Genomic DNA, 24,216 nt, shown 5'->3' with positions numbered 1-24,216 from the left:
TACGAGTGCCCAAAAAGGCATTCATAGAAAATACACGATTACTATTGATAACATCAATGGCCTCTGACATCGCAAATTTTCTTCTGGAGCAACTCCACCATTTTCTTCTATGTTCATTTCCTATTGGTGCAATGTCATGGTCCCAATACTTTTGCCCACGTTTTTTTATTTTAAAACGTGCATAAATGTACCTCTTTGGTGTCGTATTTTTGCCCTATAAAAGTTCCAAACCGTTACCTTGAAGTCCAGTACTTAACATGTATATTGTGTGGCCCCACAGGCGTCTCAAAAAACTGTGAATGTGTTTTTTTTTTGGCTCATGGTTAAGGAGTTAACATTTGACAGCATCATTTTAAGTTTTGCTAACTCTTGACAGACTGTTGGACTGTGCTGCAGAGAAGCCCACCTTGAGGCCTCAAGTGCAGCACTTTGTTGCCTTGGTGAAGGGACTCCTCATCCGTCTGCTCGACTACCGCACTGTGATGAGGGATGACAGCCGCAACAATCGCATGAGCTGTACCGTAAACCTCCTCGTAAGTGCCTTTCTTCAAATGTCAAATGTTTGCTGGCGGGGTTGTTGCAGACTTCTGCTGTGGTCAACAACTTGACAGGTTGGTAGCTCTTTGAAAAGCGTGTCTATGCTCCGAATGTCCCAAAAGTAATGTCAAACCTCGGGCATGCCATAATACACAGTATAGTACAGTATATAATATAGCAGGGGTGTCCAAAACCCAGCCTGAGAGCCATTTGTGTTTCCTATTGGCCCGTGAAATATTTTAATAAACTGGTGCCTTGCGATATCAGTTTAATTTGTTCTGGGCCCGCGCTTGTAACTCGAAACACTGGTATCGCAAATCATCTTTCACCATTAAAATGAATCAAAATGCCATTAATCTGTTCCAAATGCCCCCATGAGAAAAGAGCAAAACTTTTTCAAATGGTTTTCAAGAACAAAAATAGCCCTCTCTAAATATTTTATTTTATAAGAACATACAGTATATACATAAATGAATAGAATTTAAAGAATTTTACAGTTTTTGTCACATATTTTGCTTCAGTTCAGTAGGCATTGTGCAACTCCTGTTGTGCTCGTCTTGGACACCTGGGGTCAGTGTAATACAGACACGCAGGTAAACTGTAAATGGAGACGTTTCAGTTCCTCAGTAATATTAGTCATTCTTCACAGAGCGTAACGAATATGTGCCTGCGTGACTATTATAGTAGTTGAACTATGTCTACATACAGTATGTATCTCCACCATTTCTGTTCAAATATCTGTTGCTTGAACGGTTAAAATGCTGCAACATTAACCCATTAAGGCCTAAAGCGCCTGGCTCAACAGCTCCCCAAAACCTAAGGTCGTCTTTGGAATTACCCTTGAAAACCTGAAAATTTCTTAGAAATTCAACACTTACAAAATGATTACTATCTCAGCCCCTATAGCAGACAGAAACATAATTCCAAAGAATTAAAGAGCATAGACATGTGGCTTTCACACAGGCAGAGTTTATTATTATTTACTGTTTCAATTGAAGATGTAAAAATAATTTGTCAGTGCAAGAGAAGCACTATTTTAATTTAAAAAAAATGGAGTGGTAATTACCATCCTCTCTTCTGTTACAAAGACAATATCGTAATTGTCTACAAACCATATCATATCGCGTTCGACTGGTTCCACTGGTCGTGCACGTCGTCTATATATCACTGCCATTACTTGCTTTAATCAGAGCTCCCGGCGATCGACGGCATCCACCATTAGCCTACTTAGGGCTCGAAAAAATTCCACGACATCCTCCGCGGTCTCGCGACTCCGTCACGTGTATATTCTGATTTATTAAGTTGGCTAGGAGACGGAGAGTTGGATTAAAAAAGGACAGTGACGTATCCGCTCTCACGGTTTGAAAGGTAGAAAGATGCAATAGCGCTCCCGGCTCTAGTGGTAGAAACGCGGTTATGCGCTCCCGGGCTTAACGGGTTGATGCTATTCGTGTTTTATGGTGTCTGCTGTATTTTCGTTAATATTAATGAATAGATAAATTGCTTGGTTAATTGATTAATTGGATACTGCTAACAAAAACAGCAGGATGAATTCTGAAGTGTATTGGGAAATGTTTTCTCCTCACAGCTCTTTCCGTGGTGCTTTATAGTGCAGATAGACATTGACCTGGCACATCCTGCAAAAGCAAATCAAAGAGTTTTTTTTTTAATCCCCAAACACCTGATGTGAATCTGAATTGAGCATGCATTTCACTTATACGTGGAATATCATGCGATGCCCAAGCCAAACACCTGATGTGAATGTGAATTGAGCATGCATTTCACTTATTGAAGGCAATACTGAACAAAAAAAATGCCCCAAAAACAAGCAGAAACTGAAGACAGTTGCAGTAGAGGCCTGGTAGAGCATCACCAAGGATGAATTCTGGTATCTGAGGATGTCTTATGTATTCCTATTCTATGTCAATGCAACTGCAGGCTGTAATTGACTGCAAAGGATTTTCAACCAAGTGGCAGAAAGTGAAAGTTTGAATTATGATTGTTAATCCGCAGCGTTGTTTTCCCTTTAAATATGTTTAACTGCTTAACATACTTGGTTGACATACAGCATATTGACGTGGTTTTGTGAACTGGGCCCCACTTCTATTCACTTTTCTGTATGTGGCCCTCATTGGCCAAAGTTTGAACATCCCTGCTTTGTAGCACATAGAGTCATGTAAAAATATAGCAGTTGTCTTAGTCACAACTTGGTGCCCCTCATGCTCCCTTTGTGCATTTCTTTCCTTTTCATAAATATATTTATTTGCCCTTTCTTAACATTCAGAGAGCTCTTTTACGATACAGTACACTCCATTTTTGCCAGCAATTTGGATGCATGTTATGCAAAAGGTAGCGTTATGTACTGTTGCAGTCTGTTAGGCATTCCCTTTGTTAATTTGCTCACCCCTTTTACTGAATTTTTATCTGTCCCCCTCGGGCTGATTTAATTTGCAAAGTACACATTACACAACACCCAGACGCATTCCTCTGCTACATGCAGATGCAGTTGCTAACTAACATGACCACAAAGTCACATGCACAGCTAAAAAGTATCCTCATATTAGGCTAGAGGGCTTGTTAACCCGGATACTCACCTGCAGAAGTAACAGTAGCGCTGGTTACATGTTGTTAACAGCTGCCATTTTTGTGTATCATCATAATGAGAGATCGACTCCAGAGATGGGCATTCCACAGGCAGGACGGATGCCTATTTTGTGGACAGACAGACAGAGAACAAGAAGTTTTTTTTAAAAAGGACGTACTAAGCAAGGGTGGAAGTGGGTTTTCGTCCGTCCCTCTATTTGTCCCTAACCAAGTCAAGTACCGACTGAACGTGTTGTGTTGGGTTCTTTTAAAAAGCAAGACCAGTGTTCTCTTCTGCAATACCACGGAGCCTCCTTCATTAATTACCTGCGCAACGCTTTTCATGTGCTTCCCAGCAGTCACATTGCACACATAGTCTATCCTCTAGTGGTTCAACACATGTAATACTATGGATTATGCCACAGGAGTCAGGACGCCAAAAACTTCAGTTTTTTTTTCTCCCGCTACTGGTCTTTCTATGAACTTATTGTGCAAACACAAGTGTTTCATCTCCTATTAAGAGTTTTGTATATTGTTTTGTCTGAATAAAGGTAAAAAAAAAAACATAATTGACAGAAACACTCCCAACCTGTCTTGTGTCTGTAATCCAGGATAGCAATTTTGTTTTGTTAACTAACTGTTAACATTTAATACCTTATCCCTTTGCATGCAAAGTATGTCCTTGTGTTGGACATCTTCAGACCATAAAAATCTCCACCAGCGCTAATGTATATTTAAACGACCCCTAGGTGGAAGTCTTTGTTTCCTCTTAAAATAAACCTGCGTTATTTTGTAATAATTATTTTATTGAGAAATATAAGGACGGAAGTGCTTTAAAAAGACGAGGATGGATGGAGTCAGAGGACAATTATTATTATGAATAAGGACGGAGGGACGAGGACGGAAGTGTACCCAGGTCGCGGACGGAGGACGGACCGGCAAAAAAGGGTAAAGTGCCCATCTCAGATTGAATCACTTGGCTATGAGACACCATGGAGCACATGACCTTCATGTAGATGAGCATTCTCCAGCGGGATGCCAGCGCACTGATACTATTCCGCATTGTTGGTGTGTCTGACCTTTGCGAGGAAGAGAAAATAGAGGAAAAACTCACAGTAGAGTAGCTTTTGCCCCTCAGTGACTGTGTGTTTACACTCACTTGTGTGTTTACACTCATTATTGGCTACACCTGCAGAATCTCATGAGATCCAAAACAAGAGGTGCATTAAAAAAATCTTCCTTTTCCAAAGATAAAAATGTTTAATAACACAGCAGGCACAAAGGATTCAGCCAACATTGCTTTTTTTTTACTAAAGGTTTTTGAGGTCTCAACATAATGGCATTTAGGTCATTGTCATCAAATTTAACAGCTCCCACACCCTTTATTAACAAGAATTGAGTACACAAGTTTGAATTTTATCTAATTTACGCAGGGTCAAATATGACATCTCAATCAACCAATCACATTTTATTTATATAGCACTTTTCATACATAAAAATGCAACTCAATGTGCTATAAAACATCCAAAACACAACGTAAAAAGAAGAGCCGTTCCCACCCTCCCTTCCAACAAACCCAAAGACATCCACCATTACATCAGCACTCACACACACACACACACACACTCACACCCACACGCACACACACACCCACACACACAAAGCACACAACCTGATAAACTGTGTTAAAAAGACATGACAAGGCACAGAGAAACCATATGAGGAAAGAGTACCCAAGGGGAGCTCATCCACTCTGAGGGGAACGACAGCTCACGGCCACAGGGGTGCCACCCGGCCCGGGTTAGCCGGGTGGACCCCACACAAAGTGTAGAGACCCCCGGTCACCCGGACCCAAGGAGCCCTTGCGATGACGGCCCCCGCGGGAAGGGCAGCTACTCCCACAACACGGAGCCCTCCCCCATGAGGAAACACTGGAGCTAAAAGCTAACAACAACAACAGAGAACAACAAAACTAAAAAACAAAACAGTAGTATAGTCTCAGAACTAAAATCAGCGAGATAAGAATAATCCTCAATCAAAAGAAAAGATAAATTACTTAGAAATTTGACAGGTTCTGTATGATTCAATTCATGCATGCTTTCACCTAAATCTCAGAATAAGTGTTGCTTAATGTTCTACAAAGTATTTTCTATTGACAAGGCCAAGCTAGATTAATTTAATGATCACAATTGCCGAGAGCTGGAAATGACTGAAAGACAAACGTCTTTCCAAACCAATAGCTTCATGCTTGGCTGTAATTTGCAGCTGACCACATGGACAGGCCAAATGCCTTCTGGACAGATTGTTTATCCTCCCACAAGACATACTGTAGACTGAACAGTTTAGCCACAACATGTATTTTTGTAGGAGTCAAGGTGATGCTTTGAAACCCAAGAACACTACACTATTTGTTAATCATGATGGCAACATTTTCATACTCTGCAGCTGCAGTCTTTAAATGCAGCTCAACTTATCAGCTAGACAGCTGAAACATGGGTGTTCCATCAGGACAATGATCCCCAAGACTTAATGTAAACAGGTTTTTGTTTGTTTGTTTGTTTTTGAATGGAAAAGTTCATATTTATCTTATGCAATACCCTTCCTAACAGAGCAACCAAAAGAGCCACATTCAACAATGTACCATTTGTACAATGTGTAAAATGGAGCTAGTCTAAGAACAATTTTGCATTTACATGCTGTGGTTGTTGCCGTGCATATTATCTTGTAATGTGTTTGTTATTTTGTAGTTTGCAATGTTTGGTGTACATCGACAGCATATCATGCTTACAGGTTTTACAGTATGACTACTTGTCCATTTCTACATCACTACAAACAACCACAATATGACATTTGTAAATTGAATCATACAGAACCTGTCATAGAGTGGCTGGTGACTGAATTACTTTGTCTGATGGTTCATATTGCTAAAGGGTTGCATCACTAGTCTCCTGCTCTCCGTTGAAGCCATAGAGCATTAGTAAACAGAGATCTGATATATCAAATGGTAATGCCAAACACACCATATAGACTTGCATATAAGAACAAATGCAAACAAACGCCGTATCGATAGTGAATACTGGTCATAATCACAGCTGGGCATTTTACCCCTTTTTTGCCAGTCCATCCTCTGTCTGTGACCTGGGTACCCTTCCGTCCTCCATCCTTATTCATAAAACTAATCGTCCTCCGACCACATCCGTCCTCGTCCTTTTAAAGCGCTTCTGTCCTTAGATTCCGTCGATGATGATGCGCTGTACATTATTATTGACCATTGTTGTTTTGTATTTGCAGAACTTTTACAAGGACATCAATCGTGAAGGAATGTATATCAGGTATTTCCATGCAGCATCTGTCATATTGTGCATTTGAGTACTGTGTGGATGTGCGCGTGCGTGTGTATGTGTGTGTGTATGGGTGTGTGAACAAGTGTGTGAGGCTCCATAATCTCACAAGGGATTATAGTGTCACGCTGAATTAATGTCACAATCCACTGGATCAGCACTTGGTCTGACTGAGGAAGAGAGGTATGAGAAAGAAGGGCCTGATGGGTGGTAAGTGGAAGACTGGCTCATAGCACAAGAGGAGATTATGCATTTTGTCAGGTCCCATTGTGAATATCTGCTGACCGTTTATGCTGTAGACACAATCAGTGTGTATTTGGGAATGTGACACCCACTCCCCGGTGGATCATCTGCATCTTTGTATACCATCTGCTTGGCCTGCTTTCTGTTAAGTGAAAACGTGGTATTTTGATGTTCTTTTTTTTTTTTTAAATGTAACTAGTAAGGATGACCGCTTCGAAAAATGTATGTATGGATGGATGGATGCATGGATGGATGCACACTCATAGGCCACACTAGGTATATGTAACCTGCACCAAAATAGGACGGAACAAAACCCCCGCCTTTAAAATGCTAAAAATGTTCAGGAAGTTTTTTTGGGTTTTTTTCCACAAATTCAATAAAATATTAATTCTGTAATGAAGCTAATAAAAAAAACCCGCCTTTAAAATGCTAAAAATGTTCAGGAAGTTTTATTTATTTTTATTTTTTTTTCACAAATTCAATAAAATATTAATTCTCTAATGAAGCTAATAGAAATTGACAATATATTCATAAAGGAAGATAATTTTTGTTGTTTTATCATCTCTTGTATCTCTTGTATTGGACTATTCGTGATAGTGTAGCTAATGAAGTGTGCCCTTCAACTGTTAAGTAACCAGAAATTGGGGAGAATGACAGACATGTGATGAATACATCTGGTTGTCCAACAGTGTCATCTAGTGGAATGATACATGACTCACATGTTTGCACTTGACCTCTTCCTGTGTTTGCGTGTGTGTTGGTGTTTGTGTGTGTTCACTTCAGGTATCTCTACAAGTTGCGGGACCTTCACCTGGAGGGCGAAAACTACACAGAGGCGGCGTACACACTGCTGCTGCACTCGCGCCTGCTCAAGGTAGTTCGGACACGTAAGCACATAAAGCAGAACTGCGTCAGTGACATTTAAGTCTTGCTCTCTAAACACATGTCTGCCTGCCTTGAGTGAGACCGTTATACAGGCGCGGATAAACGCGTGTTACATAGCCGACCAGGCCTCTACGTGATAAAACGCAGAGGTCACTTTATGGCACGACATCGGCCATTAGGCTGCATCGCTATGGTGATGGATGCAGTGAATGCACACACACACACAAGCACACACCCAAACACACGCACACACGTGTATGACGTATTATGCCTTATTTTGGACACTTGTGGGCTTGCTGAGAGGGACGTACAGATGCACAGTGGAGAGCCCATTCTGGTTAGATTTTTTTTGTCTTAATACACATATCACACAAAAGAACCAAGTCACACATATGCAGGCAAGGTAGATAGTCTGTTGAATATTCAGACAGCAGACTAGCATCTCTCCAACAACCAGTCCCAATTTCCATATTTTTTCATCCTTTCATTTTTTCATCTTTGACCCACCAGTTCCAAAGCACTGACTTCTTATGGATAGAATTGAAAAGATCTGATATAACAAGTGCAGTAGTGTGTTTTCTTCTACATATTTTTGGAGCGAATTTCATGACTCATATTCGGATTTCTGATATCTTTTGTTTGACATTCCTCTAGGTCATTAGAAACACAACGTATGTCTAAATAAACCACCACTAAAATGTGGTGTCCAAACTGTGGCTATCGGGCGAAATTTGCAGCCGGCACTCTGTTTGTTAGCGTCTCACAAGTGTTGCCACAGTTGCCTTGGAAAAAGTAATCTGATTACAGATTATTGTTTTACAAAATAATTGACTTATGGTACTTTACTAATCACTTGAGTTTAAAAGTAATTGCGTTATATTAAGAGTTACTTCATCAGTTACATTTGACAGTTGCATAAGACACATAAACCAGGATACATGCATGTGAACAAGCACAACTTAAAAGTGGACACAGTAGCACAGTATTTGCATGTATTTAACTTCGCCAACTAAACAATACACAGCAACAAATTAAGATTTCCAGTGGAAAGGTTCGTTCGGATGTGTATGTGTTTATGGTGCTCATTTGTTTCACACTAATAACATGCCATCTGGAAGAAAAATAACCTCATTGCTTTAATCAGAGGTGGGCATTTTACAAAATGTTCGTGATTCGTCAGTCAGTTATTTTTAATGACAAACCGAATTGTAATTGTCAGTCCGTCAGAAGTCTGTCTTCTGGCAAAACTGGCATTTGGTGACAATCACACTGATGGATGTCACGTTATTGTTTCTGGGTACATAAAGCAACGGAACCAGTAACGTTACCTACAAGCACCAACGCAGTTTGACTGGAGTGAAATAGCTCCGCAAATGTTAGCCCCATAATGCACAAAGCTGAAATACAACATTGTGTAATTTTGACTGCAACCCGCTGCTTTGAGAAATGAAACTTAACGAAGCACGCTAATACGCCGCACATAACAGCACGTTCAGTAAAACCAGGTCTTATTAATAGTAAGCAGAGCTGCGCACTTGACTCTTTTTTGCTGGTCCCTCTCCCACCACCCTTTCCGACCAACACCCCCCCCCCCCACTCCACCCCCACCCCCCAACGTGCATGATGGCCCCGCGGGAGGGATGCTAGCGGAAGAGGTTTATTTATAGACAATTGGCTGGCTAATTTACTTTTCAAACCCGCTGTGGACATGCTTCAAACGCGCCACTTACGTACTTACCCAGCTGTGTGTACTGTACTTCCATTATGAGCCCTGGGGTTGGTTTTGTCGCATTGTATAATTATTTGGGTCCAACAGACGACGAGTCTGCAAGCATTCAACAAGTTACTTATTTTCCACACTTTCCCTCCTTCACACTTCCCGGCCTTCAAAATAGAAGCATACCAGCAAACCACTACACAGCAGTTTAGCTACGGCGTGTTTCCAGAAGTAGGAAAGTGCGTGATGTGCCAGTGTCATACTTGAGTGCTGCGCGCAGCTTGAATATACCTCCGGACACAAGTTGTTTTCAAAGAAGCCTAAAAAGAAGCCTTTCACGGAGGAGGCTGAGATGAAATCTGGCTGCACGTCACAGGCGCGAGCGCCGATTAATGGGCCGGACTAAAATCCACTTCCGGCCATGCTTAGTCCAACTCTTTTTTTTAATTTGTCAGCCAACATAAATGGGTATCGACGGTATGTGCGCGCCGGCATATTTACGTCATCGACACGCAACGTCGACAGTATGTTGAGCGTGCCGACGTACTTACATCACGTGAGAGTGCACTTAGTGCATCACTCTCAATATCGTACTTATAGCTCTCTTTTTCTTGCTCGAGACTGAGTATGTTGCCATTGAGCCTTTGTGCTGATTGCTCATTAACACCTTCTGCTTCAGTAAATTGAAGTGCCTCGACTTTTCTTCCTCACCACAACAGTAACACACAGTGACTTGGATAAGTTAATTCAATGTGAATATCGATTTGGAAATAGTATTGTGTTAAAGATGCCTACTTGGTAGCTACTGAAAACAGTGGGCATATTAGAGTAATGCACTACTGTAACGTTTAGCTGGCATCACTGTCCGCAATGTAGGCCTATGATACAATGAACTGAATTGTCGCGTGCATTGTAGTACAATACTTACTTTCTAGACTGGATGGCAAGGCAGATGAAGAAAAATAAGAGATTTGTTCTCATCTATTTTGCACTGTGTAAGATGCGCTTTGGAATTACAATTGTTTGCTCCACTTTCTGCTCCGTGTCAAGGTCATCTTAGACCTGACTGCTCATGACATGTTTGTGAATATGGAAATTATTTTTTTATGCTGCTCACTACAGGCGTGAATCTGTTGTAGTGGGATAAAGGGCTTGTGGCCCCCCCAAAGTTCCTGAAAATCATTGACTTTTTACTTCATTACATAGCTATTTTTTCCTTTACCTCCACTGTTTAGAGTGTTAAGTAAATTAAAGGTGGTCCTTGCAGCCTTTGATTTGTCTACATATATTTTTGCACAAACCCAGTGATAAAAGTCACTGCCAAAAAGCCCTTACCTCTGGTTTGGCCCAGTCAATCCAAATGAGATATATCTATCGGGCAGTAGGCGGGGGACACCCTGAATTGGTTGCCAGCCAATCGCAGGGCAAGAGAGCGTTAGGTGTGTGTGTGTATATATATATATATATATATATATATATATATATATATATATATATATATATATGTATATATATATATAAACATGATATCCTTTCCTTTGTATTGTTTCTTAGTGGTCAGATGACTTGTGCAGCCACTTTGAATTCCGTGGCTCCCAAACCCAACGGCAGCTCAAAGAAACGCTCTCTGACACCATCATCGACTACTTTGACATGGGCAAGGTCTGCATTATCTTGTAACACATCTACAAAATGTAGTTTCTTCAAATTTGCTATGTTCATAAATGTCCTTCCATTCCCTCAAATCAATAAGTGGGAAAGTGGTCTTTTCCCTCAGTTCAAATGCACTTTGTAAAAAAGTTAATACATAACACCAGAAGCGATATAATGATGAAACATTTTATAGCCACTTTTTCATGTGTTGGTGACACTTTCATTTTCTGTCTCCACTGAGTCCTTTATGTTCTCTCAAACAGTGATTGAGTCCCTTCATTTGTCATAGAGATTTCCATAAAATGCATGACCTGGAGGCCAGCTGGTGGCTGTTTGTCAGCAGATGGTGTAATGAAGGACACTGCTGTCTTTTTTTAAATTTCTTCTGCCGTGGGTGTGTGTGGGTGTGTGCTGGGGCGTGCGTGTGCGTGTCTGCGTGTGTGCTTAGATGTGGGAAGAAGCCATCACTCTGTGCAAGGAACTTGCTGATCAGTACGAGAACGAGATATTTGACTACGAGCTACTCAGCAAGAGACTGGTAATGTCCGTCGTTTTGCAGTATCATCTCCTGTCAACAAATGATCTCCTAGAGTGTTCTGAATTACAAAGAGTGCTGATAAATATCTAACACTTGTGTATTTAAATATTGTAACTTATTTTGAACTTCAAATACAAAAAGAACGTCAAATGTGGTTACATTACTTAGCAATTGCATTTTCCCCCAACCCCCATTTTTCATTTAATGCCCTTCATGCCAACATTTAATTTCCCTTCAAGCAAGTAATCTTATGAAATGTCCTCATTGGTTAGACTACACTTATTTGCAACACTGGAAAAAAAACTCTCATTGCCTTACATGAGTCCTGCAGTTTGCTCTCTCAGATAATGTAGAATTTATTTGGTTGGACCTTGGAAGGTTTGCACATTATTTTCACGCAATTCCCTGCATTCTGCTGAGTGCAGCTTTGTGAGCAGATAAAAGGTGGCGGGGGGACTGTCCATGCAACCGCTGTGCATGGACACAATGAGGAAGGCATTCATCTTTGTCTTTCTGCAGGAGAAACAAGCAAAGTGCTATGAGAACATTATGAAGATCCTGAGGCCCAAACCGGACTACTTTGCAGTGGGCTACTATGGGCAAGGCTACCCTCCATTCCTCAGGGTGTGTGTTCATGTTGTGTAGTAACACAGGTCAACTTCATTTGTACAGTAAAAACAGCTGTCAAGTACTCCAAGTCAATGCACCAGATCAATATTCTACACAGATTGGACTATAAAATTAACTCAATCATACACAGAGGAGCTTTAGAAAGTAGAAAATGGAGCCTGAGAGTACCCTAACTTTTTACAATTCCAATTTTGAATAGATTGGTTAATGTGCTGTGCCAAGGAATATGAAAAAAAATCAATTTCAGCTTTTACGAGAGCAGAGTAGAATGTAAAAGCCTGGAAAAGCTAAAGAGCCAAATTAAGGTGGTCAAAAAAAACAGAGCAAATGCAAGTCATAACAATTTTTACAGCAGTTTCTTATCCAACAGAACAAGGTGTTTATTCATCGAGGTAAGGAGTATGAGCGCAGAGAGGACTTCCAAAACCAACTGATGAGCCAATTCCCCAGTGCCGTCCGCCTCAATACCACCACCATGCCTGGGGATGACATCAGGAACTCTTCCCTCCAGTGTATCCTTGCAGTAGAATAAATTCATGAACAGAAACATTTGGCACATTGATTATTTATGTGTCATATTTTATTGCTGTCGGGCAGAATCCTCGCGTCTGCTAAATCACTGAGGATATCCCCCAAAAAGCAGACTTGCCTTAGTTACCAAAGACTGTATCGTTCCATTAAAAGTGGTATTATACCTAACATTACCATCATATACCACTGGGCACCAACATCAACACAACACCACGCCAAGATCCTGTTAAATTGCTACACTCTCATTGATTACGATGGATGTCGCCAAAGCCATCAAAGTCTGCATTCTTCTCAACCCACAATCAGACAAAAATCGAGTTGTATGACAATTCTCAGACAGTTCAAGTGTCCAGGAGAGTTAATTTGATCATTTGTTTTCAAGCTATTTTTATTTTTGATTAGGAACAGTAAAAATAACAGATGGCACGGGGACAGACCGATATTAGCAATTTGTGAAAAAATAATGAAGTTGACCGTATTTGAACATATACAACGTTTGCATTCGACCACGATGATCTGCAGAAATATGTGGACATCTCTTGTGACTTACGAAACAGTGATTAACTTCCTTTTTTTTAAATTTCAACTAATACGACTTACAGCTGGTGGTGGCATTTGACTTTCGCAATACTACTGTGTTTCCCATCTTGTTATGTAGTGTTTAAATCCTTAGTGATTTGAATCAGATATTCAGTGTTTCACCGTCCAGCCTGTCCTCGAAATCCCTCCTCGCCTGAAGAATAAACCAGTCCCGGACCAGATCATCAAGTCAGTGCTGTTTGAAGATTATAAAGAGTGCATTGAGCCAACACTGTAAAAGAGTGTGGAATTTCAATGACAGTGACCTTTGTTTGACTTCTTCTAGCTTCTACAAGTCCAACTACGTGCAGCGTTTTCATTATTCCAGGCCTGTGAGGAAAGGACCAGTGGACCCAAACAATGAGTTTGCTGTGAGCAGACTTTTATGGCCATAGAAGAGTGAATGTCATTAATATCAGCATGAAATGGTGCCCTCCCAGTCCATGTCATATTAGAATCAGTCCAGTATACTTGTAATTACAGTGACAGCAACATTAAGTACTGTTGCACAACTTCACCAGATCTGATGAAGATGCAAATTGCTTTATCCCAAATGTTGCCTGAAGCTAGAACTGTTACATTTCTAGCCTTAGTGATTTAATTGGTTTTTATACATAGCTACATAAGGTGACCAAAATATTAGGAAGACAAGTTGTACACCATTGCAAACTAAAACCATAAAAATTAACATTTTAAAATCAGAGGGGTCAAATCCAGGTCCAGAAAGTAAAAACCCTGCCACACTTTGGTTTTCGCCACAGGTGCATCTAATCAACCGACAAGTAAATGAGTCGGCAGTAAGACGAGCAAGGTCCCGGGAGCTCATTTACCTGCCAGTTGATTAGATGCACCCGTGGCGAAAACCAAACTGCAGCAGGCTTTTTATTTTCTGGACGTGGATTTGACACCTCTGTTTAAAATGAGTATCTGTCCAATGGTGTCAATCAAAACTGAGCTGATCTTTGTAGCCCCAGAGCTTTTTATTTTTATTTTTTTAAAGCTCTTTCTTAGGTTTGATCTCATTACACTATGCACGTGTAATAGCCACTGTTGTTGTGATTTTTGTTGTTCCACTGCCTAACCGTATGAGTCACACGTATTTGCTCTTCTCTTAAAGTCTATGTGGATCGAGCGTACGACTTTCACCACTGTGTACAAGTTGCCGGGTATCCTGCGCTGGTTTGAGGCGACTGACATGAAGCATGTAAGAATGTATAAATGCCCACCCACAAGATTTGACTATTCATTAGCTTGTGTCTTTTTATTCCACAAAAGCCTACTTTCTCACATTACACTCCATTCCCTTTTGTTATTGATGTATTTTACGTCTTCCATCCTTCTATGCCTGGTCACTCCATCTTCAGACGACCTTGTCCCCTTTGGAGAATGCCATTGAAACCATGGAGTCCACCAATGAGAAGATTCTGGCCATGATCAACCGGTACCAGGCAGACTGGAGCCTTCCCATCAACCCTCTCTCCATGCTGCTCAATGGTATCGTGGACCCGGCAGTCATGGGTGGCTTTGCCAAATATGAAAAGGTGATTAAATTATCTTATGCACTGTTGAGGTAAGCCCTAAAGGGGCACACAACCCGCCACATCCATGAAGTCACCACTAATAAATGCCCCATCGGCGCCGGACTGTGGTGGTGGCATGACAATGGCACATGTACTGGAGTAGCTTAGCTCCCCACTTATGGGTAGATGAACTGGGTGAGGGTGGCCATAATTCTGTAACCCCAATTTTATGTAAGAGTGAAGATCTGAGTGGCTCTCTCACGGTCACATTTTCAGAAAGATAACAAAAGTATTTATTGGTTGTTTAATTTCACACTTGATCCACAAACGCAACTATCTATTTACAAGAAATTAAAAGTTCATTTACATAGTATGTCCCTTTTAATGAGTTATTGGTTACTTGTCATCAGGCAAAACAAGTACTGATGATTTATAATACATTGTTCTTTCTGTTGATTCAACATTTCTTCTACATTATACACAGTGGCTATAAAATGTCTGAACACCCCTATTCAAATGACAAGTTTTTATAATATAAATATCCATCCATCCATCCATTATCTATACCGCTTATCCTCACAAGGGTCGTGGGGCGTGCTGGAGCCTATCCCAGCTGTCTTCGGGCAGTAGGCGGGGGACACCCTGAATTGGTTGCCAGCCAATCGCAGGGCACACAAAGACAAACATCCGCACTCACAATCACACCTAGGGGCAATTTAGAGAGTCCAATCAACCATGCATGTTTTTGGAATGTGGGAGGAAATTGGAGTACCCGGAGAAAACCCACGCAGGCACGGGGAGAACATGCAAACTCCACACAGGGAGGGCGGGGCCGGGATCAAACCCACGACCTCTGAACTGTGAGGCGGACGTGCTAACCAGTCGCCCACCGTGCCGTCTAATATAAATATGAGAACGATAAACACCTTTTCCACCATTGTGATCTTGGTATAACCCATACAACTCAATAAACAAAATAAAATATTTTAGACAGAGGTAGTAAAAATAACTGAGATGATGTGGTTGCAGAAATGCGCACACCCTTTCCTAACTGGAAATGCGATTGTGTTCAAAATTAACCAATCGCATTCAAACTTATGATAAATGAGTCACCTATCTCAATTTAAAGTGCCTCTGAGGCTATGTTCGCACCGCAGCTCAATTCTGATTTTTTTTTGCCCATATGCAACACGTATCAGATTTTTTTTCATGCCGTGCGAACAGTACAATTCAGATTTTTTTCAAATCCCACCTTGGCCTCTTTCATTTGTGGCTATAAATCAGGTACAGTATGTTTGTGATGCATCAGCAGTATGATCATTTATCCGTACACATCCGACCTATATGTCATCCAAAAAACAATATGCACTTCGCGTGGGCAGGGGCTTTAATTTAATCCCACTTGAAACATAAAATATAAAATTGACGTTTTGATATTAATAATTCACCCACGCAGACGGTCCATGTGTTACACGCTTCAATGACGTAGCGTCATCTTTAGTCGACGTCTCCATAAAATGAGTTTCTTGGAGCGTCGCCTCATTTCCCCAAAATATTTCTACCTCCTCCCGCCTCGCTACTCTGGCGATGTGAGATTATAAAATGATCCCCTACACGTGGAACCACATTTAATTCCGTAAATACTGCGCCACTAGATGTCGATTTTTGTTGTTGTCCACGGCACTCGACGTTGTGCTTTGAACATATGCGTGTCACATCACGAACACGTTGAGTTCACATTAGAAGTATTTTTGTAATGTGTACATAAAAGAACTCATTTAGAAAAAAAAATCCCAATTGGGCGTCAGGCCCTGCAGTGTGAACGTAACCTAATTAACCCCAAATAGAGTTCAGATGTTCTAGTAGCCTCTCTAAAATATTTTTTTCAATTAATTATTTTTTTAGATTATATTCACATCACATTAATGATGTTTAAGAGTGCTTTATCCTGTTCTGAATTTTTACATCACAAATTCCTGACATTTGAACAGGGATGTGTCGACATATATGGTATATAAAATTAATACTTATTGTCAGAGCTGGGAATTGCCTAACCATGGCAAAGTTTCCATCTGCATATTTAGCCAACCCACATGATCCCAGCCGGCCCGAGTGGCGGGACAACCAAATGGTGTCGAGAATGGACTTAACCGGTACCACATCTCATGCAGGTGCTGCACACCTGACACGCAGCCAAATAAAGAAAAAATGAAACAGTGTTGTATAGCTTTTGGTCCCACAGACGCAATGACATGTGCCCCCTATTGTTTTTATTTCACCGATCACCACGCTGTGCCTGTGTGCGATTCTGTTGTTTTTATTTGATATTTTTCTTTATTTGGCGGTGTGCCTACTTGTCTGCGTGTGACGTGTACGTTAATTTTGCGACGCCAATTGGCTATCGCCTACGAGGGACGGACTGGGACCACGTGGGTCGGCTAAAAATGCAGACGGGAAATTCGGGAATGTTAGGTGATGCCCAGCTCTGCTTATTATATTGTAATCGCATAGCAACCATCCAATCCTTCTGTAATTGTGTTTGACTTGTTTCGCTGTCAGGCTTTCTTTATAGAAGAGTACACTCAGCAGCACCCAGATGACAAAGAGAGACTACTGCGTCTTAAAGACCTCATTGCATGGCAGGTACCTAACAAAATTACAGTTCAGCTCATCAAAAAGGTTAAAGCATTTTTTTTAAATTCATTATACAATTATTGTCTCTTTGAATTTGCATGATTGATTTTCTCTTTATTACCCCCAATTAGATCAAGAAATAAACCTAACAGATTTTGAAAGCGCTAGCCCAGATTTAAGACTCAATCTATTTGCTACCCTACCCTAAAATCCATGACCATTTTAATGTCCAACACTCTTGAATCTTTGTGTTTATAGATCCCATTACTGGGTGGAGGCATTTCTCTCCATGGGAAGAGAGTCACCGATGTCTTGCGTCCATTTCACGAGCGCATGGAGGAATGTTTCAAGGAGCTGAAAAAGAAAGTGGAGAAGGAGTATGGCGTGAGAGAGTTGGTAAGAACTCCAAAGCTGAGAGCAACTCAGACACACACTACTGTCCTTTTTTCACTGGACAGTACCGCTTTGGATGGCTCGACTTCCTTTTGACTCTTTTCTAGGTTGTACTGTTTTTACTTGTAGTATTTGCTCAGCCTGGCTTCCAAGGATGCAGAGGAAATACCATTTGAGTGACTAAAACCAATGCCCCTTGCCTACTAGTAACACAGATTTATTCATCATTGTAACATTTTATATGATTCATGGACAGGACATAAACACACATGCTGATGTTAGCTCCCACTGTTTCTAGGTCTTAGCTGGACAGTGGAGTATTCAACTTCATTTGATATGTTCATTGTGGGTGTATTTCTTAGTTTCCTGCAGTACTGTTTTGGAGTACTAAAGCATCCGTCACAAACCATAATACTGTGCAGTGGAAAAACAGCATGAGGAAATAGTGTTCCTACCTACAATCCAGAATTCCCCTATTTGCAGATTTTTTTTCTACCCCCTGCTGAAAAACAGCAATGATTCACTGTTTTGTGCTCTTTGACATTCCCTAAAATGGCTCCCATCTTTTTCAATCAATTAATCACATTTTATTTATATAGCACTTTTCATACATGAAAACGCAGCTCAGTGCTGTGCAATAAAAATATCCAAAATACAACATAACAAGAAGATCCGCTATCCCCCCCTCCCTGCCTCCCTTCCTCGCTCCCAACATACACAAAGACATAGATCCAAAAGCGCATCTGTACTCTCACACACACACGCACACCCCCTCACACACACAAGACACACAAAAAACACACACGTACACACAACCTGATAAACTGTACTAAAAAGACATGGCAAGACACAGAGAAACTGTAAGAGGAAAGGGTACCCAAGGGGAGCTCATCCACACTGAGAGGAATGACAGCCCACGGCCACAGAGAGCGCCGCCATCACATGCCGCCATCACATGCCGCCATCACATCCATTTATCCATTATCGATAACACCTATCCTCACAAGGGTCGCGGCCGCCGCCATCACATAAGGTAAAAATAGTCCTAAATCATTTTGCCAAGGAACCATTTTGAAGTGACACATCTTGAGAGACAGACAAACATTTTTATGGAGGATTCAATTGTTTTTTTCCCTATCCGCAACTGTGCTCCGAGTCCTTTATAAAATACAAATTAGAAAACTATGAAACTATATTCAAAATAATCATAAAGTGGCTGTGACAAGACATTATTTATTTGTACATTTGAATAGCCCTACAACCAGATCACAGTCAACTCATTCAATCCCAAATACCAAATACATATGTATTTATTTTCGCAGTCCAGCCATTTAATCCCAAGAATGTATTAATATTTTTTCAAAACTTTTCAAACGTTAGTGAAAAAGAGGGTCTGAACATTTGTGGCACTGAATGAGTTAAGTGGTTTTGTTTGCTTATAACCTAGTGTGATACTCTTCACACAATGTTGATTTTTTCTTGTCTTTTTTATTTTATGTGTTTTTTGTATGTGCCAACTCTGCTCTGTGATTGGCTGACAACATGTTTTACGTACGCAATCAAAGGACGAAAAGCGTGCAGGAAATGGATGGATGGATAGATGGACCTTACGTAACTCTACCTCACTGTTTCTCTCTCCAGTTGGACTTGGATGACAGAAAATCTACTCGACCTTGCTCCGTGCTGCGATCCGTTCGTCACTCCATAATCTCCATTTCCTCACTGCAAGGCTCTGAATGTACAACGCCAACCAAACTCTCAGTTGACAGGTAGTTAAAGTAACATTGTCAAAAAAGGACAAAAATCAATGCAAGACTGACTATTCTGAGTAAACTATAAGGGACTGATTTATTGACGGTTTGCGCACGCAAAAACAGGCGCAAATTTAATTAATTGGCACAAATCGATGTGGAAACTGATCTATTTACTGGTCACATCCAAAATTGCAACTGCCAGAGAGGAAGAATAGCCACACAATTCATTTTGTACATTTCTACTTCAAGGAGTAGATAGTGAATGTAGATTAATTTAGTATGCACGAAGTGATTCACTGTAACTGAGTGTATCTCTCTCCACAACAAAACTGACACAGGCGGTTCTTGGGAACGGGCGTTTATTGCTTTCACATCCTCTGCCGTGGTCATGACTTGCACATGCCTTGTACACACCATGAGAACTACATTTATAAACAATAAAACAGTACAAATGAGATGCACAGCGTCTACAAGGTAAACAAAAGTAGGCCAACAGCAAATAAATACCTCGTTGGCTGCTTGCCATGAAAAGAGGTGAATGTCCGGTAATCCACAAAGGAATTTCTTTTGTCTTCATTAGTGTCCTTTTGACGTCAGTTTAATTTTGGAGCATGAACAGTAGCATTGGCATTAACAGGTGGACATGCGCTGTTAATGTCCCTTACTCCAAACTTGCAGTAGTAGCAACACAAGAAATAAAAGTTCCGGACATGAACAGATGACATTATCAACAGTAATTAACATATTAACATGTTCCCTTTTTGTTACATCAAAGTTACATCTAAGTAATACCTTACTTATATTTACATACAATTATGTATTAATTCACGACATAAACAAGTGAAGTTCTGACTCAACTAGCAAACTATGAATTATTCATTTTCTAATCCAAGAGTTGCAGAGCAACACTTACACTGAGAGTAATTCAATACTGCATCTGAAAGGCAGCTGTGAACTGGCACCACTGTGCATACCGATGACTAGTTACTGTGACGATGAGGAGGTGTAGGCAAAATGAAAGGCAACATGGAAAACGAAGCTCTTCTGCCCATGTAAACATTTTTTAAATGCCATACACAAACATTTTCGATTCAGCAATACAATTTTGGAACTTTTCAATGCTCTAAAGACATGGAGCCTATGACCTACAGAAGTCATGCCATATGACCTATAGGCCCTGATAGACCAAAAAGACGCTGGCCAACAGTGACAGACGCTTACTCCCTGTGGCGTCCGGCCGGCTGTCGGCACATCACGCTGGATGAATACACCGCAACGACAGACAGCGACGCTGACCATTAAAGTGTCTTTAATGGATCAAAGAAAATGGAGTGAAATATCCAGCATTCGTTGACCTCTTCACAAATACTGCGCTTGTGAAGTTTTCTGAAATTTTCCCTGGTGAAAACCACCAGAGGTACCTAAGCGCTAAACCCTCATTTAAATAGGGAGGTGTCCAAAATATTTACACCTGTTACCCATTTTGTCACAATCTATGTACACACCCACCAACAGTGTATGCAAATTATTAGCGTACACATGCATTTGAGTGCCCGTTTTTTAGGATGTTGTTAAATCAGTCCCAATATCATCCTTTGCCACTTTACAGGGACTTCTCCCCTGAGTCTTTCCTGAGCAGCATGTTACCACGCTCGAGCGGCAGCACCAGCACGCAAGACAGCGATGTCGTGACCGTGGGCGACTCTGAGGTGAAACTGAGGAAGAGTAAGAAGAAGAGGAAGAGGAGTAGCATGATCTTCATTACGGAAGAGAAAGAGCAGACAAACACTCTGTACTGCAAACGGGTGGGTGAGCATTGGTGATCACTGTTGGAGTCCTCAGCATCTGTGTGAATGTGTCATGACGATCTCTGTCACCACTCCAGCTGTCCAAGAAGCAGGAGTTTCGTAGTGACACCAACTTGTCAGAGCCTTATAATGGAAATGTATCGCTGAACAGCACCAATTCCAGTTCTCTGCCTGCCATTATAGGTAAACTTGGTACCACACAACAATCCACAATTGACTAGTTTATTTAGGAAAATGGTGTTCGTGTAACTTGGTTGGTTGTGCTCATACTGTAGGTTTATCACTGGCGGTGGTCGGTGGGGCAGAAGAGGTAGAGACCACCCGAGCCAGGAGGGACAGCAAGACCATGTCCCTCTGCATTACCTCAGACCGAACAGCAGACAGACGCTCCAAGGGCGTCATGGGCCTCCTCTTCAAGTCTAAGGTAGACAAACTCCATCAGTATGTGCATGCCTGACGAATCAGAATAACAGGCATTCCTTTTCATCGGGGAAGGAACCCTATTGGGTTACCAAACCCTTTGATGGTGTTCGTGTGTTTTTACACAGCCAGTGTTCACGGGGGTTCTGGTGGCCTTGACACAATATTTAAGTTTTAAATTAATACAACACAAATAATTACTGTAAATACGGGTGTATGTGATTTACAAGACAAATTCTCACCCAGAATAACACCCCAAAACTTAGTTTCCCTTACTCTATAACAATACCATCAATATTAATTGGTGCACCAGTGTCTCTCCTTTTGTTACTGAATATCAAAACGTTTTTATTCGATATTTAACGATAATTTATTTACATCGAACCACATTTTAATTATTTTAGTTCTTCTTGTTTAACCACATTCAGCATCTTACCCACAGTAATATAAAGTAGCATCATTTGCAAACAGAATACATTTGACCAGTTTTGATACACCAACCAAATCATTAATATACAAAATAAACTATTTTGGCCCGAGGACCGACCCCTGAGGTACTCACAACGGATATGATGCAATTCAGAGTTTATATTATATATCTGCACAAACTGCTTGATATTTTCTAAATAACTTGAAACCCATTTTGAGTGCAACCCCTCTGATACCATATGTGCTTATTTTTTTAAGCAGTATAGTATGATCAATGGTATCGCGAACCTTTTTGAGGTCAACAAAAATACTTACAAAAAATGGTTTCATTTGCAGTGGATTTTAATAGATTATAAAAGTGCATAATAATTTGTAATGCAGTGTATTTTGTATTTAAGTATCACCTTCACGATGAGACGATAGAACTGCATGATTTCTCCCAACAAATCGGCGAGGAAAGCAGAAGCTCGTAATGCAACATTAATGCCTTGTTGTAATGTACTCGCCTGGAGGATATTGAATATCATATCATATCACACTCTTGAAAATATGGCCGAAAGACAGGTTTAAACTGTTGCTTGCTCTGCCAGTACAAAAATAAAAAAACTACATTTACCGTATACAAAACTCTTGCAGGGTTGTGCTATAATAATAATAAAGAATTGTACATTAATACTTACACTGACCATTATTACTGTATGTTTGAGAGGAAATATTTGATTGGTACTGTAGCTCTTAATATTGTATCTCATACTGAACTGTATTGTTTGGCAACATTTTTACAAAAACAGCACATGCCTCACAGCATTGCATTTAGAATTTTTTTTAAACATGTTTTTTGATACCTACAACAAAGAGTTATGTCAACAGTGTGTATTATGTTAAATGTAATTCTGTTTACAGAGTTCAAAGGCAGATGATGGAATGACCAGTGATGCAGGCAAAGACAATGACAACCATTTCTGACATCCATTCAGTATTACAGCTTCTGATTTCTCTGCCTCAAAGTTCTGCTTTCACACAATAACTGAATGTCCCTTTACTTTAATCATGTCACCTCAGAGTAATACAGTGTAGCTTTCAATAAATGGATGACCTTTCGCTAGGAAGCTTAATGATCACTTGTAATGCTAAATGCCATCTTGGAGCTCAATAGTCAGTTTTGCTTGAAGCCGCCACACTGTTGTGCTTGATTAAGAAACAAAAAAACAAAACTATTATACAACTTTCAACATTGTTGTGGAAATAATGATTTGACACATTCAGAAAGGTTGCCGCATCTCTCTAAAGACCCTCTGAGTAAGAAAATCCAATTAGGGATTTGTATTGAAATATGCATATAGTGTGTTCTTGTTATCCTCCAGAGGGACAAACATTCTGTATTTTTATCAAGCATGAGTTGAAAAGGGCTATTTTGTTGTTTTATAAAAACTGCATTTACCATTTGCCTCAGAGAGTTCATTTAGACTTTTCTTTTACAGTTTTTTGGGTTTTTTTAGAAGTTTGATTTATGGCTCTAAGATAATAGTATATTTGAGCTCAACGCCAGCAATATACTTTAAGTTCACCTTGTGTTTTTTTTTTCCCGCGGTTAAAAAATACAGTATGCACTGTACTAATTTTGTGAGGTTTTTCAAAACACAAAATAATTGTGGTGGTGGGTTTCTTTCTGAATAAAAAGACAAAATGTTGAGATTTTATTTGGATGCAACAATAAAATAATGTATTAAAGAGACAGGAAAGTTGTTGCAAATGACCATGTAAATCTGATAGTGTAATAGTATTTTATTGGACATGTTTTTTTTTAATTGCTTTTTTATTTTTAAATGTCAAGCAATATCTTCTTTGTCCCAACAGTAATTATATTTGTATTATTTTCTCCACATAATGAGGGTATAAAACAAGGGGCTAATTTAAAATCGCATAGGCCTACAGTATGTATTTTCAATTCTTATTTCATTAATACTGCAACAATATGGTGCAATACACAACACTTGGTTTCAAGTTTGTTGGGCACGGAT

General features: G+C 40.3%; 1 protein-coding gene across 8 annotated transcripts in view; it reads left to right on the top strand.

Annotated features, from left to right (window-relative positions):
• dock2 (dedicator of cytokinesis 2) overlaps positions 1-23,647 on the top strand; it is a 151,474-nt gene extending 127,827 nt beyond the window's left edge. For all 8 annotated transcript variants that reach the window (XM_086019767.1, XM_086019751.1, XM_086019719.1 and 5 more), the window contains 18 exons: positions 377-533; positions 6,412-6,452; positions 7,488-7,578; positions 10,861-10,968; positions 11,408-11,497; positions 12,017-12,121; positions 12,498-12,639; positions 13,345-13,426; positions 13,524-13,608; positions 14,355-14,441; positions 14,602-14,778; positions 17,317-17,400; positions 17,650-17,787; positions 19,426-19,553; positions 21,148-21,343; positions 21,424-21,529; positions 21,622-21,770; positions 23,099-23,647. In XM_086019767.1, the coding sequence (XP_085875893.1) occupies positions 377-533; positions 6,412-6,452; positions 7,488-7,578; positions 10,861-10,968; positions 11,408-11,497; positions 12,017-12,121; positions 12,498-12,639; positions 13,345-13,426; positions 13,524-13,608; positions 14,355-14,441; positions 14,602-14,778; positions 17,317-17,400; positions 17,650-17,787; positions 19,426-19,553; positions 21,148-21,343; positions 21,424-21,529; positions 21,622-21,770; positions 23,099-23,161 (2,029 nt within the window). In that variant the 3' untranslated portion in view covers positions 23,162-23,647. The remainder of the gene's footprint in view (positions 1-376; positions 534-6,411; positions 6,453-7,487; positions 7,579-10,860; positions 10,969-11,407; positions 11,498-12,016; positions 12,122-12,497; positions 12,640-13,344; positions 13,427-13,523; positions 13,609-14,354; positions 14,442-14,601; positions 14,779-17,316; positions 17,401-17,649; positions 17,788-19,425; positions 19,554-21,147; positions 21,344-21,423; positions 21,530-21,621; positions 21,771-23,098) is intronic.
• The last annotated feature ends 569 nt before the right edge of the window (positions 23,648-24,216 follow it).

Source organism: Filicampus tigris, chromosome 2 (genome assembly GCF_054856515.1).
Source record: "Filicampus tigris isolate MCC_2025a chromosome 2, RoL_Ftig_1.0, whole genome shotgun sequence".
NCBI classification, from domain to species: Eukaryota; Metazoa; Chordata; class Actinopteri; order Syngnathiformes; family Syngnathidae; genus Filicampus; species Filicampus tigris.
Note: the sequence above shows the minus strand (reverse complement) of the source record. Positions and strands in the feature narration are given on the sequence as shown.